Source organism: Poecilia reticulata, linkage group LG7, assembly GCF_000633615.1.
Source record: "Poecilia reticulata strain Guanapo linkage group LG7, Guppy_female_1.0+MT, whole genome shotgun sequence".
Taxonomy (NCBI): Eukaryota; Metazoa; Chordata; class Actinopteri; order Cyprinodontiformes; family Poeciliidae; genus Poecilia; species Poecilia reticulata.
Window position 1 is genome coordinate 27,844,153 of NC_024337.1, and position 17,805 is coordinate 27,861,957.

Consider the following 17,805-nt stretch of genomic DNA (forward strand, 5'->3'; position numbering starts at 1 on the left):
TTTAGTGATTATTGTGATCTGCTTCGAGTTGTTTACACTGAGCATAAACTCTATTAACTCTATGTGCAAGTCTGAGTTTGTGGAAGAAAAAAAAACAACAAAATGAGTTAGATGTCATTTTTGTAATGATTTACATATGAATAGACACGAGTGACCCACATTTCTGTAGGAGCAAACACTGAGCAGGGCATTCATGACTAATTTTTGAAGAATCTGCCAGAGGTGTGGACCTGAATCGCATAATACGAATTTAATGACTTTAGACACAGCTTTATGAAGTCAGGAAAATACTTGAAACTTACATCTGGTTCTGAAACAACAGGGACAACAGATGAAAAATAATATTTTGGCTAATTCTAACAGAAATGTTAATTAAAGTGCATCATCGCTCCCAAATAAATTACATTTCAACTTTAAACAAATTGCTTCTGACTTCACTTAAGCTTATTAATATTTACTGTGTGATTTTTTTTTAGATCTTTTTCATCGACTTTGTTGCTTTTCAGGGAAATACACTCTTTAAGAAACCTCTTGGGAAAGCGTTTATTGTTACTCTAAGTTAGGTTTGGTGACATAGTTTTAAGATTTAAGGTTTAGGACTTTTTGATTTAAGCTGAATCCTTTTTCTCACCTTCCTAGGAAACAGGGTTCAGCTCCACCACTGGATTATAAGTTTGCTAATTTGTCCACAACTCATTCACAGTCCATTCAAGACATTTTTGAATGATTGTTGTTTTGAACTTCCTGACTAAACTCCACTCCCAAAAACTGCATGATGATGACGTCCAATGTGACAGCCACATTTGCAAGGGAAATCTTTGAAAAACATTCACACATTTTCATTGAAGTCATTTAACATCCTTTCTGCTTCCGGCCTCTGTTTTTTTTTTTTTTTTTTTATCCCTGCTGCATCAGCTGTGCTCACACCCAGCTTTCAGTGCAGGGCACTGAAACACAGCTCAGCTCTTGAACCAGAATAACTACTTTTAACGTTTCAAGTTTTGTACACCCACAATGAAATAGAACTATCAATGAGCCATATCAAAACAGAGAATAAACGTGCTAAGATTAGCACAGTACTGCGGGAAACTGCTCAGCAGGAACAAGACGCAAAGAATATATTTTTTTTTCCTTGTTGTTGTTGATGTGGTTGTTGGACCAATTCACACAGAATGTAACCTCAAGAAATTATCCATTTTGTACTTTTTAGTTTATGTGTATAACTCTGCACCAATTCATACAGGTACAGAGATCAGTAGACAATTTGGGTATAAGAGTCTTTCCTAATGGTTCATAATGATGTGGCAGAGTAGGAAGCTGGAATAGGATCCACGACTTTTCAACAGCAACAACGACTTTGGCAACCTTTTTACTGAGTTATCCTGTGTTGGAGCGGCATGCTGACGCCATCCTAAAGAAATGTCAGTGGGTACAAAATAGCAAACATTGCCAAGAAAGAAGAAACTCCATGGTCCTGAATCCAATACTGACACAATGTAGCATTGTCTTTTTTAACTTCACTCTGAAACTTTTACTAGTTTTTTTTCCTTTCTTATCTCACCAACACTTTTTAAATTATTTGTTTTGATTCTTTGCTGTTTTTTACAAATAAAAAAAAAAATCTCAACTAAAGTGATAAAAATGTGACGTACAAGTAAAAACTTTGGAGCAGTTTGTGAACACGGTCTAAAGCAAACGCCATACCTGGATGTAGTCTGGTACTCCAGTGCTGTCCATTCGGCTGGCCACATTGACTGTGTTTCCCCAGATGTCATACTGGGGTTTCCTGGCGCCAATCACCCCTGCCACAACAGGCCCCATGTTCAACCCTGAGAACAAATCATGCTGCAAGTAAGTTACACTATTTAAAAAAAAAAAAAAAAAAACAGTTCCTGATTAACTTATTTTAAGTCTTCTGTGTCTGATTAAACATAAAGAGGTTTTATGAGGTAATGTTTCAGGAGCAATTTCTTCTAGCTTCCAAGCGTACCGATCTTCATCTGGAAGTTGTTGAAGGAATGCTCATTGATGTACTTCATCTGCTCTCGAAGCCTCATGGCGTAATCAGCCAGAGCCAGGATGTGCGAGCGGCCCTCTCTGTCATAGGTGGTGTCGTTGAGGCCCGAGGCCACCATGTAGGTGGAGCCGATTGTTTTGATCTTCTCCAGCTGACGGAACCGCTCCTCGCTGATTATCTGGAGATGAGCGGTAAAGCACAAATTAGGAGAGGGAATGGGAGCTGTTGGTTAAAAAACCCCCAAAGTGTTCACCTCTTAACAGGATGTAACTGTTGCTTTTCCAGCATTATTTTTATTTGCACGGCTTGGCGGTCCATATTTTACCTCGTCAAAGTCGGCGATGATTTCGTTAAGCAGTCTGAGGCACTCGACCCCCTCGTTGTTTGCCTCCAGCTCCACGTAAAACTCGGAGAAGTTGCTGATGGAGGCGAACATGACAGCGACGCACTCACACGACTGGTAGTACAGCTCGTCATTTCGCCGCTCCATCGCGAGGAAGTGGCCGGCCACATCTTTGGGCAGGATGTTGTGCAGCAGGCGTCGGTTGTAGGCCTGTAATTCCTCCATGTCCTCCTTCTCCTCCGTGGCCTGAGGAGACACGCGGAGGGAGTTACACTAACAGGAGACTGTTTGTTGTTTTGCTTTGATTGTTCACCACATTTCAGCATACTACAGCAGGTCAGGTGGAAATTTGCGATGAACTGACATTTGTCCTGGTTTCTCTAGTTTCAGTTCTCGTGAATATTAGCCTTCCGACACACAAACACACGATGCTCTTTGTACTGAGTGCCGGCAAAACATACGTGGTGAAAATCAACTTTTGCAAACTTTAAGCACTTCTGCTTTCAGTGCAAAAGTGAAACTTATTCACCTGCAACTTCCAGAGGAAGTCGAGACGTGCGGTGGACTCCACCTGCTGGCCGTGCAAATAGAGAGCCAGAACGAAAACCAGCAGGATTATGGGGGTCATGACCCTGAGGGGCACCTTGGTCACAGCCCCCGGGCTGAAAAGAAAAAATACAATTTCCAATGATTTTAATACCTTTGAATAAAAGCAGATGTCTACAATGCCAATCAGAACTTTGCATACACCCATCATGTGCATGAATGTCCTACTAATATTCTGATGCAATATTTGTGTAACAATTCCCTCCAAAAATGGCAGTCATGCATTTAGTGAGTATATGTAAACACAGCAAGATCTCCATGTTTTCAGAAGGAAAGTAGGGACTTATGTAAACTTCTGATTTACACTGTGGATATATTATGAATAAAGCTTCTTACCACTGCTCTGCGGTTTCATTGAAAGCAGATCTAGGAAAAAGAGAGAGAGGGTCAGCCCTGCAAACACATGAACCCACTTAAATAAAATGGAGCAAACATAAAAACCATCTTACTGTTGCAGGGAATCATTAACAGGTGGTAATTGCCTGTGGTAAAAATGAGAACATGTTCAGAAATAGGACATAACATTCAAAAATAGGACTACTAGGTTTTAAACCTTAAAAAAAAAAAAAAGAAAAGAAAAAAAAAAGGAAGTAGGTTGAATCCAAGCTAAACTGCGACCCGGCGAGACGTACGTTTAACCGGTCAAGTTGGAAGTTAGTTTGTAGCCAGCTCAGGAGCCTGGCAGCAGACTTACAGAGCGTTGGCAAAGACCAGCAGGTCGGCGTTGTCAAACAGGGTCACCTGAGGCCACTCCACCAGCAGGAGGAAAACGAGATAGATGAGCAGCATCAGAGCCAGCTTCCCGATGCTGCTGATGTGCAGGAACACGGAGCAGGCCAGCAGGGTCAGCAGTACGCTGTAGCTGAAATACTGCAGCACACAAGACAGCAAGGGAAGAAAAAAAAAAAAACAGGAACAGGAGAAGGATTTAAGCTGGATATTTGGACAGTTTTTATAAACATTCACCCCGAGAATGAAATAGAAAGAGAACCAACCTCAGGTAAATGGCAGGGCATCACCTGACTGGAGCACAGAGTCAGGCCGTCCTCTGCTGTCCTGGTGAGGTTCTGCAGCAGGCACAGAGTCACTGTTGTGTTCAGTTCCCGTCCTACACAGTCCTGCAGTTTCTCTCTGCTGCAGGTAAACTGGGGAAGGAAAGATGAAATCTGATCTCAAATGGAGCAGGATGGACAACCGGATGTGCCACCTTTTGGCAGACAAGTCAGTAAAACAAACAAACGATCCACCCTCAACATGTAATACAAATGTATTGAAGTAACTACAACATTGCATTGAAGTTATATCTGTGTAGGCCCAAACTCATCGAACGGAAGCAGAGCTAAAGCCGTTTCTCAGCATTTTTCATTTTATATAACATCTCTATGGCAACGTGGCAATAAGGTTGCTGCCAAACAACCTTGCGATGAAAACTGAAACTTTATTTCGCTACCCTCACAGAGAGTAAATGTTTGTTGATTAATAAATTAGATTTTTATTTTATTTATTTTTCTTAATAATAATAAAAAATCAGTCTTATGTTTCATGTTAATGCTGAAGTGATTGTTAAGTGGATGTTTTATTTCTTTATATTAATCTAGATAAATGTAGTTTCCCTTGATTGCAATATTTTGTTCATAATGAAAACAATCTTACAGTTGTAAGACTACAGATGATTTGCTCTTCTTTTAGTTATTTAGTGAAGTTGGTTGAACCACTTTTTTTATCTTATTTTCCTAATCTTTAATAACAAAAGAAAAGGCCAGACTCATTTAAAGATTCAATACGGCTCATTATTCCAATTCTGTTTGAGAAATATGACAATTTTATTACAAATCATTTACATGAGTATAAAAAGTAAACCCACTAAAGAGAGATCTGATTTTACAAACAGAGAAAAAAATAGTGATGATAAATGTGGAATAGAAATATTAGATTAAAATGAGAAAAGTCTCAATTATCCCTTGTGTTGCAGATGGGGGTTAAAAGGCGATCTGTGTTAAATGTGGAAGGGCTTTGTGGTTTCGGGGATGACAATAGGAGCGCCTCCTTTGTGAGCATGAAAAGACAACAGACGTGATCTAACAAGCTGGAAATAAAACAGAGTGATAGGTCTGTCTGGTCTGGACGCCAGTCAGAACCGTCCTAAATACACCTGGCAGAGTATAAAGTTGATAAGAGAATCTTTATCTAAGCTCACCCTCTTATGTGTCTGTAAACTATAATAAATGTCATAGATAATAAATGTAAGAGTAAGAATAGTTTAGGGAAGCTTTATTATTGACAATAATCTGTAACTGATTTATCTCTGAAACTATAAAACAGTGCTAGTGCTTCTTCAGTTCTGTTCTGTTGGTATCTCATGTATTGAAGATTCTGATTCCTGTAGATGTTGCTGTTTTCTGTAATTTTTTCCCCCAGTTTCTGTTTTATTTTAAGATCTGTCTTTCTTTATGTGTTCTGTTTACTTCTTCATTCCTTCTTACTCCTGTTTCTGACTGTTTGTCTTCTTTTGGTTTGATATTTCGAGTCATTCTCATGTAGGATTCTTGCAGCCAATTAACAACCACCAGCCTGCTCCAGGTTCACTTATCATGTTACCACCATACAGCAAATATTTTAATTCTGCTCTCCTCTGTCATCAATCTGCTCTGTACCACTTCCACTCCTGCCACATTTATTTTTGAGAGTTTTAGTTCTTTTGTTCCCTTTTTTTAAAAATTTTGGACCTTTGAGCATCTCCAACATTTTGTTTCTTCTACCTCACTGCCTGCATTTTGGTCATTCACAATAACCGATTTTGACGTCACCAGATGCACTTTTCAAAATCCTCTGAAACTGGCACTACAATGGCATCAGAGATGTCAGAAAATGTAAGCTTTCGGTTACATTTTAGAACAAAGTGAACTTGATCAACAAAAATCTAATCGTACTCTAATGAGAGGCAATGTAAAAATGACTGGAGGCTATTTTATTTTTACTAGTTGACAATTTAGGTAAACTTTGAGGGTGGAAAATGAACTAATGATAGCGTACCTGCTGCAAATGAAAATATATTCAATAGGCTCTGCCATAACAATATTTGGGAGATCTTCAGGAATTTTCTACACAAAATATCTGCATGTTACAAAAATGCTTGCATAACTATTTTAAGCACGCGTCAGTTTTGTCATGTTTTATCTGTGCGCTAATCTGGTCATTTACAAAATAACAGGCTGATACATTACTATCGACGTGTTAAGGTACTAGCATAGTACTGCTACAGGACTAACAGAAATACAGCTTATTTCCTTTTGTGGTCATTTTGAACTCCAATTTCAACACTACTGGAGAATCTCTTCCTTCAGTTCTTCATTTAGGTCTCAAAATAATTTTATTTAGATTCAGTTAAGATGGAAATCAGCACTCACTGTGCTCAGTTTACGCTCTACATTTTCACCCATCTACCTGCAAGCTTCTGTCTGCTAGGAATTACAGATGATGATTATGAAATTACATCCCAGTGAGAGGCAAAGCAACAATGACCTCAACTCATTTATTCTCATCAGTGAATATTAAAGCTGTAATTTAATAGGTTTAGAGAATGATGGTGTCACAAAATAAAAAATTATTTTGGGGGGGCTGAACATTGTTTCTAATCTTAGTTTGAGGAGTGCTGCAAGTTTAAAGAACCATAATGACAAGAAATATTTGCCAGAGAAAGTCCCTGAAAAACCCCGGCCCAATTTAAAGATCCTGGTTACAGTGGCATATTATAATTAGAAACAGATGCTTGTAATTACAGGCCCCCTTAGGCAAATTGATCTAGTTTGTCGTCTGGATAGTTCTGAATTTCTTCTACTCTCTCGGAAATCGGATTAGAAACATATGTAAGGAAATGTCTGACGGTTTAAAGGAAGATCAGACAAATGTAAAAGCCACAAAGCCCCTTGTTTACAATGTGGGCTATGTTGAAATAACATGTTTATGCGAAACAACAGTTTCATTACTCAAGAGCAACTTGACAACCGTCCCCGATGCCTACCATATTAGCGAAAGAAGAGATGAAGAGAAGAAGGATGGTGAAGACGCCCACCAGCGTACTGTTTGCCCGAGACTGGATTATTTTCTTGGTGAGTGTCTGGAAGGCAGCTGGGAAGCGCTTTGACATAAAGCGAGGGGAAGATCAGATAAGCGAAAGTTAATATTATGAGTGATGCCAGCTGAAGACATGTAATAAGCACTCATATCTGGAGCTATCTGGCAGAAGAAGTGGTGAAGGGCTTTGTTTCCTACTTTGAGGCAGGAATAGATGGCACAGATGAAAAGGATGTTGGCGAGGATGATGAAGATGCTAATGTAAAGACCGAGCATAAGTGTTGTTCTGTGGAAGATAAAAAAGCAAGCTCATTAGGACGTACAGCTCTCATTAACCCCTCGCAAGCTAATCAAGAGCACATTTCCTGGCCATAATTTGGTATAACTTGGAAATGCAGTTTGTCAGAGAGAGGACTTACTTTGGGAAAATTATCATCTGAATAAAACAGATGCAGAAGAAGACAAGCAGAGTGCAGCCCACGTAACCGCCCAGACGATCGTCCACCTTTTTGGAGTACTGTGGAAAAATAAACACACAGAAAGAAACAGATAGAAGCTTAGCTACTTTCCAACCCAATTCTTTTAGAAATGACAAAAATGTTTTATAGCAGAAAACTGACAACCTTTTTCTCCAGGTCGGGTGCCTGAAATGTGAGCAGAAACTTCTTGACGTGATCTTTCCTCAGCTGGTCGATGCTGCGTGCGTCGATGGCTCGTGCAAGAAAATCATCCACCTCGTCCTCAGAGTTCTGGTTTTCCTGACTGCAGCGGCTATAAGACAAATATCGTGGCATGAAAAAATCTATTAGCTTATCTGCACGGTTTACCTTTCAGCTCGCTGCGGCTAATCAACTAAACGTTAATATTTAGGAAACATTAACAACTATTTAAGCCAACTGACAGTTTTCTCAGTGTTTCTTATCCTGACATTCCAAGCCATGATTGAATCTTTCTTTTTACGTGTCCTGGCCTGAGCTGCTTTGAACTCTTTTGCCTGATAAAAACAACATATCATCATGAAAAGTTATTATTACTGTACTTGCAGAAAGAAACCTTAAGATTGGCTACATTTCTGTCTGGTTTGGTGTGAGAGGAAGTTTAAGTCCTGGTGGCGCTCGATCTTCAGAACGTTATCCTCAAACAGCCTCTGTCCAACAAAGGGGCCGAGTTGAGGTTGTGATAAATGTTTACATGCTAAGGTAATTTGTCTAATTTGAGTGAAGTGTTCACGTTCTGGACTTTATCCTCTCAGTTGTGTGTTTAAAGCTTCGTTAACTGTTTTAGGGGATTCATTCTTTACATTAGGTGCCCAGGTCGAAACGGAAATGAAGAAACTACAGACACCTAAAGTTTTAATGCTTCACAAGAAATGATGTGGAGTATATTTGTTCTTGACCTTCTGAAAGTTATTTGAATATTTTTTAGGTTTCTGATCAGTTTAATTGTTATAAAAAAAAATTCTGGCTATTTTATTGTACGTGGCAATTTATCTCTTTGTTTTTATAACTTTACATTCTTAATGCTTCTTCAAAATCTCGAAGAAATGTAAGAAATCAGCTCTTCCAGTTGCCATATGAGGCTGATTTGATTTAAATAACCAGTGAAACTGTCGGCTTATGCACAATAAAGTCCTTTGGAGGGGCTGTTAGTCGCAACAAATGCATCAGTAGTTCAGAGTTTAGTCTGTGTTTGCATCTGAGAAAATGTGTTTGTGAGAGGATCGACCTGTGTTATGACAGGCAGGAAGAACCAGATCCAGTACGGTATTAGTGCTGCGCTGGATCTGACTAAATAAAACTAACAGTAGCCACCAGAGTGAAAGATCTACACTGACAGTCTGCCAGAAAACCTCTTATAATAAAAGCTGCCCCAGCAACAAAAACCGGGAATAAAATACTCACTTTTCTTTGCTGGACGCTGCATCAATGCCCTGAGAAAAATAAAAATACAGAGCATAAATAAGGAAGAAAGGCAGAAAAAGTCCCAAAATAGAGAAGGAGCAACAGTAAAAGTGAAAAACAGTCTCAGATACTCTGCACAGTTAATCCCTGTGAGCGAGTTTGATGTTTTAATTAATGCTCAGAGGCTTCAAATTACACCCTCTTTGCCCCAAGGGCTCAAACCCTCTGAGATAGAAAGGACAGAGGAGGAGGAGGACAGGGAAAGAATGCAGGAATAAAAAGGAAATGAGACTTCAAGATTAAGGAGAGGGTGAGGGAGAAGTGGTGAAGAACCAGGAAGCTCCCCTGGAGATCTATTGTGATTTCTGTTTTCTTTTCTCAAATTTGCAGTGGCTCTTTTATGTCGACACAGAAAGCCTCCAAATTTGTCTCACTTTTTAAAAAATAATATTTACAGAGCCTTGTCCAAATATTATGGTTTTAATGAACATGAGTTTAAAACTAGTAGGAGTGTGAAGATATTAGCTTTGACCACGTTAAAATGATCAGTGAACATTAGAGGAACATGTTGTTAGTGATTGTAACTTGTTCCATCAACTTAAATAATAATAAAAAACACATAAAGAAAACACTTAATGCTCCTGAAATGTGGAATCTTCCCCCCCCCCAATATTTGATTATTACACCGCATCTTTATGAAATAAAATAAATATATTTTCAATTATAAAAGAACACTTTCAAGTAATAATTTAGTGATTTGTTGTTATTTAAGGGATTGGCACTTTTTGACTCCCATAGAAAAGGACATTTTTTGCCCAAATATGGTGATTCCAGGTGAGGCAGAACTTCTTTACTTCAGCGTGGCTGAATCAAGTCACTGCTTAGCGCTTATGGCGTTCAACATGAGGCTAGTCAGAAATTTAACCAACATAGCATTTTGCAAAACAGTTTGCAGTAAAATAACAAACATCAAACTTGCTTGTTTCTTTCTATCAACAGTGTTTCTACCTCGGAGCAACATTCACCGCCTCTGTCAACTTGCAGGGTGGGCTGACACTGTTCCTAATAAACAACAGGCTCAGCTCTATAATCTGTCTTCTTTGGTAGATGCCATCACTGCATTAATCTTCTAATAACATAAGCAATACAACTCAAACACAGCTCCAAACCGGCCCACAGCAAGTGTGAGGTTTTGCTTGCTAATCTATCTGTAAAAAAAAAAAAGATCTAGCAACGTTTAAGAGGGAATCTCACCATCTTCTTGTAGACTTTAGACTCCTTACTTCTGGAGAAAGCTCTATCTGACACCCAATGGGACATCAGGCCCTCTGCAGAATTTGCACGCTTTCGGTGAAGTTTGGCCATCATGGCTTTCTCCTCTTTCTGAAAGGAAAAATAAATAAATGCCCTTAAAGTCATGTGACCAAAAGCATTCGGCTGTTTGTGTGAAATATGTGGCAGCGGCATGGTATTTTAAGAGGAGCCACGCAGATAGGAGCTCTTACTCTTTTCTGGCTGCAGCCAAGCACCAAAAAGGTTTCGATGTTGTTTTCCTTCAGGTAGGCGTTCCTCTCCCCTCCGTATCCCGGCTCCACCTCATAATCCCCGTTCAGGTACTGCAAGGTGGCTTTGGTAATGTGGATACGTCTGAGAACACGAGCAATTCAGAAATCAGAAGGTGCACGGAGAACGCGGTCGTCCGTCACGTCAAGCAGCAGGTGGAGCCGGAGGTTCTCACCCTGCCTTCCCCCCGGCCTCCATTTGGTTGGCGAGCGTCACGTCGTTGGACCAGACGTCAAACTGCCACTTGCGCAGGCCCAGCACTCCGCAGTGAACGCGCCCGCTGTGAATGCCCACCCGCATGTTCACATTAACACCTGTCACTTCTCTTACCAGCCTGCAGATGAAAATACACACACTGCTGTTAAAAAAAAAAGACCTTGACTGACATGTCATGTGTTTCAGTGCTTTAGTGTCCAGTGTTCACTCACGAGATGGCTTCAATCATGTCCACTCCCATCTCCACACAGCAGTGGGCGTGGTCAGCCCGGGGCTCCGGCAGACCTGATACGCAGTAGTAACAGTCTCCGAGGATTTTGATGCGCAGGCAGTGGTTCTCCTGTTCAGCAAAGGAGCAAAATACAGGTTTCACCTAAAATGTTAAGTTTTTCATGAGACCTAACGTTCAGCCAGCAGTTCTGTGATTAAAAGCATTTTGGATTTGTTCAGCCTTTTCCTTTGTGTTACACTTGAATGTCTCGGATCGTCACACAAATTTTAATTTCAAAGATAATCTGGAAAAAACCCCCAACATGTTTGTTAAGATAAAATGCTATCCAACCCAACATGGCCCTACAAGAAAAAGCAGGTGTCTCAACTCAGGTTGTGCCGCTCTTTGCAGTAACAACAACAAGTGTTTTTGATGAATGCTGGTTTTTACATCACATATAATTTGTAACTATATAAAAACTACTTCTTGTATTTAGTAGTTTTTATATAGTTTTTATCGGATATTGAAGTTTTCTGTTTTGTGTAACATTAGGGTGTTACACAAAACAAATTAGATTAAATCTTTAAGGAGACAAATAGTTTTCTCACATAACTGTAGATAAGTCTCCGCGTAATCTAAATAGTGGCGTTTGCAATTCATCAAAGTCCATAACGGCATTTTTCATCCGTGATACGGCTAAGACTGCAGATTGCGCAGTTGCACTGGAGTCGGTGGTTCAGAGTTGTGCAGCGAAAGCCGCAGCAGCAGGTGTCTCACCGAGGCCAGCTTGTCGAAACGGGCGAACAGCTCGTTCAGCGTCATGACCAGTTCCTGGGCTGTGCACTGAGACGCCAGGCTGGTGAAGCCCTCGATGTCGGCAAACAGTATGCTGCAGATCATGAGATGTTGGGGTGGGAGAGGTGAGAGGGACGAAGGGAGAAAGAAAAATACAAAAGAGAAGAGAATTATATTAATCAAATACAGGAGGAAGGAGTAAACTGCTCCACTGGAGCAGAGAAGAGACAAAAAGAGTTGCAGACACTTATTCAGCCACGGTTCTGGTCACTTAGTCAGATTTAGGTCACAACATCCATCCCTTCCCTCTGAGAACACCTCCGCCCCCGACGCCTCCCCGTCGCCAGGTCTGCTTGACTTTGCTGGTCTAACTTTTAAAAGAACCGAAGCACAAGGATAAACAACAGGAAGACCAAAGACGCTGTTCAAGGTGACAGATGATGCTGCCTGTCCCACGAGGGAACGGGTGTTTCATTTTCTGCACAGCTTCATGTGGGCAGTAACGTCTTTCCTCCATGTAACAGATTAATCTAAACTGTAATATTTTGATATATGAAGTTTTAAACTTTTAAACTCAGAATATCTCTCAGAATGCTCTGTTGTGGTTGTATGTGAATTTTATGTGAAAGAACAGCAAACAATGGTGCACAACTGTATGTAGGAAGGACAACAGGTTTACGGATTTATTTTACCAATACAAATTTAAAGACTGAGGTTATGTTTACATGTGCGAAATTCCTTGATCAGATGGAAATGTATTCGGGCTAAATAATCGGAATGCATGGTTTATATGGAGTGGTATGCGCAGAGGTGTAACATTTCCCTAAACAGACAGAAGAAGAAGAAGCGGTACTTCTGTCTGTACTGCACATAAAAAAACAAGAGTTGTGTCTTTGTTTTGTGTCTTCTAAGGGACCAGAACTGATCTACACCAGGTTCTGTTACTCAACTCTCTATTTAAGCTGCAGGCTATAAGCAACACATGCTGTTGGCTTTCCTGCATTAGACGACCAGAGATCAACAAACCACTCTTTCTTTTCTGACTTATCGCACACATGCACAGTCAGGTCAGTCTGCCACATTCAGAACAAGTGTTTACATGCACGACATTTGGATTATCCCTCGCTATATTGTACCACTTCTCTCATTCAGATTGCAAATTCAGTCCAATCAAGCTGAGTCTGATCAGAATAGGAATTACATTATGCATTTTTATTCTTACTGGCCATTTATTCTGATTACTTATGTCCATGTTAATTATGAAGATTTTTTACTTAGCCCACTGTAAGTCAACATTAAGGAGAACCAGATTTTATTGTTTTTGGGGCGCGTCTTTACCAGCTTTACACATCTAGAGACATTTTGGAAATTTTGTCATTTTCTTGTCTACAGAAATCCCTTGTACTCACAGTGGAGTGAGTTTGAAAACAGTAATCTTCAACTATTGCCAAAGATTTAGGGTCATTCTAACATATCATGCTTTACCTTGTATGTAGGCTCTTTTATCTTTTACTCTGAGCATCACTTTCACTGTCTCGTCTCAAAACGCACTTTCCCAAAGAATGACGCTGCAGCCAGCACTCTGTTTCAGGACGGTGTCGAGTATTCAGGGTGATGTAACATGAGGACAACTTCCTCCCTGACCTGTGTGCTGTGTTCCTCTGTCTTTATGCAGCTGCTTGTTCACCAATGTTTTCCAAACAAATAACTAAGGCTTCCACATTGCTAAATTTATACTGTGATACATATATGTTTGTTTTTTTATTTGCTAAATTAAAACAGAAAAAACAGGTGTCCTTCTTCCATTTTAAAATTATGTGCTAGTACTTTTTGCTGGTCTGCAATATATGACCACAGTAAAACATACTGAGGTTTGTGGTTGTAATGTGAACAAAAAATAAATAAAATCCAAGAGCCATTAATACTTTTACAAGTCTTACTAACTCCCACACAATAAACACATTTACTACTGGCCAGTCAGAGGCCAAACCACATTATAATAAAATCATTTTAAGAGGTTTTTTTTCCTAATTTGGTGCAGATAAATTTCAGCCTTGGGATTTTTTAGTAACTGAAATGACACGACTCAAGGAACTAGTCAGAGAACCAACCTACAAAGGGAACAAAACCTAAGAAAACAACCCTGTGAGTCAAAGCTGGGTATTATTTCACTGAACCACTGGTGGCTCTTCAGTATTTGCAGAGGCGATATTAGATTTTTAGGTTCTGCAGGGATAAAACAAAGAACAAGATAAACTCTGAACTGAATTAAACTGATTATTTTATTCAGAATTTGTTCAATTTGAGAATTCTGTAAAAGTAAAAAATTTAACAAAACGACCAGGAGTAACTTTTGTTTGTTTACGTGATTCTGTGCCGAATCCTTCACAAAAAGACCTGAAAATAACTCGACAAAAACTAAAGGTTTTAATCTGGGTTACATTGAGGAAATTGATTGTTCCTGGAACATTCACGCCTTAGTAGGGCAGCAGTGAAGCAAAGCATTATGCCACTAAGCGCCGTAAATCAACCTTCCTTATCTGGGTCATCTGCCACAGAAGATCTCTGCAGAAACTGCTTTTTTTTTTTTGTTCCTCTATTAGTAGTGAGTTCTTCCATTTCAGGATGTGAAAACCAAATGGTAATGAGAAAGAGGCACAGGAAACGTTGGGCCTACCTCTCATAATTTACTACTGATTAATGTCTGTGCCATCAAACCACGATATGCTCAGTCACTCTCAGGGGAAAAACATCTCAGTCAGGGACAACGTCGTCTTAGGTTGGTTGTGTCCATTACTGGGCTTACCTCACATTATCGTGTTTCTGGATGTAGATCTTGTGAAACATCATGTCTTCCTTCTTGGCGATGATATCAGCCTTCATCTCCATTGCAACATGCCTCGGCAAAACAGATAGCAGCAACCGTTCCTAAACAAGGGAGAGAGAGAGGAATTTAAAAAGAAAAGACAGAAAGAAAGAGAGAGAGAAACACACACACACAGAGAGATGTACAGAGGACTTTTTAAAGATTACTTTCCACTAAAAATACTGAATGAGTCACTGTGTTTTACTGGCATATGTGTGGGAAAGTGTTAGTCGGCTAGAAAGTTGTGGAGATTTGTGCTTCTGACCTCACAACAACAACTAAAAAAAAAAGAGACAAACAAATCAGTCTGTGACATGGAGACTGCCATTTGTTACTTATTTGCATGTGTGTGACGGGTTTTCCTGGAGGACGTCGGCACTGCTACTCCCTGTCTGACTCTGGCAGGAAATGCAGGTGTGTGAATACCTGCTGATGGTTCTCCCTCTGCAGGTGCTGCCTGGCCTGAATGTATCCTCTTGTCTCCTGGAAGGTCTGTCTCTGGGAGACCTCAGCGGGATAGTGGGTACAGATCCCGATGATGTTAGCGCACAGGAAGATCAGCACATTGGCACATATCTAAAAACAGAACCAGACGGGGAAGGTGAAAGGGAGACAGAAAGTCAGGAACACGTCGGTTTTAGTGGAGCAGTAAACTGAATCTGACGTGGGTGAGGTCGCAGGGGGAAACTGATAACATTCTGTGTCACAGGAGGGACCAGAAGGTGAGGAGCCACTAGATGTGATCTGGTTGTAAAGGATGGGCAAATCCTCATAAATGTAGGAGGACGTCATCTCACTTTGTGTTCTGAATCACTTAATGACTTAAAACTGTATTTGAGAATGAACTTTAATCTCTAATTAAGCTTGATAGTTAACTATGTTGACTGTTTCTTTTCTCTGCAAACGGTTCAAGTTTTTAGTCATAATTGGGTCAGATGTTTTTTTTTGCCACTTTTCAAAACTATCTTTAGAAATATTACTCAGGGTTTCTGTAGGTCTTCCTACATTTTTCTTCTTTGGATTTTGTCTGTGCAATGTTTCTGATAGCAACCCTTGCATATTGTGGAGTGATTGGTTGAAGAATCAAGGTGTAGAAAAGGAAACGGAGAGACAAAATTAGGGCTGAGAATATTATTGTTTTCTTCCGCTTTCCAATAAAGTTCAAAGGTTAATTAATCAGGTCATGTCTGCACATTTTTTTTCATTGTTTTAATTTGCATCTTTCTTTTGTTTCCAGTGATGCTTACATTTTTATTCTTTTGATTTATTTCACGTTTCAATGTCTTTTTTGTGTTATTTTGATGTTTTGATGTCGTTGCACTTTTCTAGTTTCTTACTATCATAATCAGCTTGTGATACTCTACGGAAAGCAGAATGGAAAAAATTCATAATAATCCATGCTATTAGCTACTCTGATATTTAGCAGGTGTTTAATATTTTATTAAGTCTATTTAAATCCAAATGCATAACTTTGTCATAGCTTTTGTAATCACGGTTTTAAGTTAGTTGCAGAAGAATTTATTGTAATTTTCTGAAAGGCAATGAACTCATACTACACATTCTTCTTCTTCTTTTAAATTGTTGCGTTTGTACCACAACAGTATGAGTTTATTAAATGTTACCTCCACATAAAGTTTCGGTCTGAAACAGGACCAAAGAGATGAATCATTTTTCATTTAAAGTATACAGGTAAAAGCACTTTGGTTTTCACCTCATTGATGCCAAAATACCAGTTTGTCTCTCTCAAGCTAATTGCTAACTGTTAAACTACAACTGAAGAAATGAAAATAAATTATGTCTTTATGCCAGGGTTTTAATCCAATTGAGCTTTGGGTCACCATTAAGTTCTCTTCTATCTGTCAAAACAACAGCGGCTCGTCCTCTGAGATCAGGAGGCACAATCCTAAAAAAAAATGGTACTATGACATCTCAAAACATTCAAGTATTTTAGGAAAACCTTAAAAATGTCATAATATATTCTGAATGCTTGGAGGTGAAATATAAAACAACTGAAGAATGATTGATTTCTGCCCAGCGTAGAATATTTTGGCAACAAAATTGATTTGATCCAGCAAGCAATGATGTAGAGGGGCTGAATAAAAAAACATTCATGTATGTCTACTAATGCGGTGCTTTAGGTAGAGGCTAATGCAGCTGCCACTTATGTGCTGTGAGGTTTGAGAATCCACAGTCTGTAAGCAATTATCTGTGACTGGAGCAGATTAAGCTGAGCAGTATAGTATAGTTACATTTGTGGGGTCATTGACCTTCAAGGCATTCCTCTCTGCTGCTGCAACCACTGTCTGTTCGTTTTTCGGACCCCCCCCCTTGTGGTAAGCCGAGCCTGCAAGTCTTTTTTTTTTCTTTTGTACGATAGCCTCAGCTAAGACCGAACATCACGAACTGAGTCCCGAGTGTCCGGACTTCCCATCTTTAAGAAAATGTTGGAGCATGCGCAGACACATGTCCCCTTCATGTTCAGAGACACACTCTGGCCTGGGAAAGTCATTTGACCTCTGACCAGAGCGCCTGAGTGTTTCCTCCACAGATGATATCATCAATAATAGGGGGAAAAAAAAGAAATGTGCAGGCTCTTCGCCCATGCAAAGGCTGATACTGAATCTGTATTCATAACAGGCTTTAATATGAAGGCAAGAAGCTGAAAAATCTCTCCTTTGGTACCAGTATGTCTGCAGGGTGCTGGTATGTGGCCAAAACCAGTGCCTGTTTGTGTGCATACTTGTAATTTGTGTTCATCAAAAAGGATGGCGGCAAAGAGATGCGGAGCAAAAGATAGAGGTGGGTTATCTGTTCGCACACATACGCGGCATATTTTCCTGGATGTGTCAGCGCCCTTTCAAAATCTGAATGATAACTGAATCATAAGGGGTTAAGCTGCTGTGTTTATCATCCCCACGCTGCTGAAATCGGCAGATGAAAGCAGACCCTCTGTAAAAAAAAAAGCAATGACTGTTTTTTTTTTTTTTCCCTCATGCTGTCCTGAGACGAGTTTACACTGTATACACCAGAGCTGACCATTTGTTGTCACAACAAGTCAGAGATAATCCAACAACCTATGCTTGAAACAGGACATGGTGACCGCAGCACAGAGGGAGGCAAATTCCACTGGGAGCGTTAGAAAGGACGATCAATTCTGGCCGACTTTCCAGCCTGAAAGCAAACGACTGGTCCAGATTAGAGAGACATCCGTAA

The 17,805-nt window shown here is 39.9% G+C and overlaps 1 protein-coding gene across 2 annotated transcripts in view; it reads right to left on the reverse strand.

Annotated features, from left to right (window-relative positions):
- LOC103467316 (adenylate cyclase type 6-like) overlaps positions 1-17,805 on the reverse strand; it is a 43,069-nt gene that overhangs the window by 2,780 nt on the left and 22,484 nt on the right. For both annotated transcript variants that reach the window (XM_008413589.2, XM_008413588.2), the window contains 20 exons: positions 15,019-15,168; positions 14,533-14,654; positions 11,709-11,820; positions 10,933-11,060; positions 10,680-10,838; positions 10,447-10,588; positions 10,196-10,324; positions 8,942-8,970; positions 7,664-7,811; positions 7,460-7,557; positions 7,239-7,326; positions 6,988-7,104; positions 3,962-4,111; positions 3,661-3,836; positions 3,416-3,448; positions 3,303-3,332; positions 2,890-3,022; positions 2,343-2,606; positions 1,991-2,195; positions 1,705-1,829 (listed from right to left, as the gene is read on the reverse strand). In XM_008413589.2, coding sequence (XP_008411811.1) covers positions 1,705-1,829; positions 1,991-2,195; positions 2,343-2,606; positions 2,890-3,022; positions 3,303-3,332; positions 3,416-3,448; positions 3,661-3,836; positions 3,962-4,111; positions 6,988-7,104; positions 7,239-7,326; positions 7,460-7,557; positions 7,664-7,811; positions 8,942-8,970; positions 10,196-10,324; positions 10,447-10,588; positions 10,680-10,838; positions 10,933-11,060; positions 11,709-11,820; positions 14,533-14,654; positions 15,019-15,168 — 2,538 coding nt within the window. The remainder of the gene's footprint in view (positions 1-1,704; positions 1,830-1,990; positions 2,196-2,342; positions 2,607-2,889; positions 3,023-3,302; positions 3,333-3,415; positions 3,449-3,660; positions 3,837-3,961; positions 4,112-6,987; positions 7,105-7,238; positions 7,327-7,459; positions 7,558-7,663; positions 7,812-8,941; positions 8,971-10,195; positions 10,325-10,446; positions 10,589-10,679; positions 10,839-10,932; positions 11,061-11,708; positions 11,821-14,532; positions 14,655-15,018; positions 15,169-17,805) is intronic.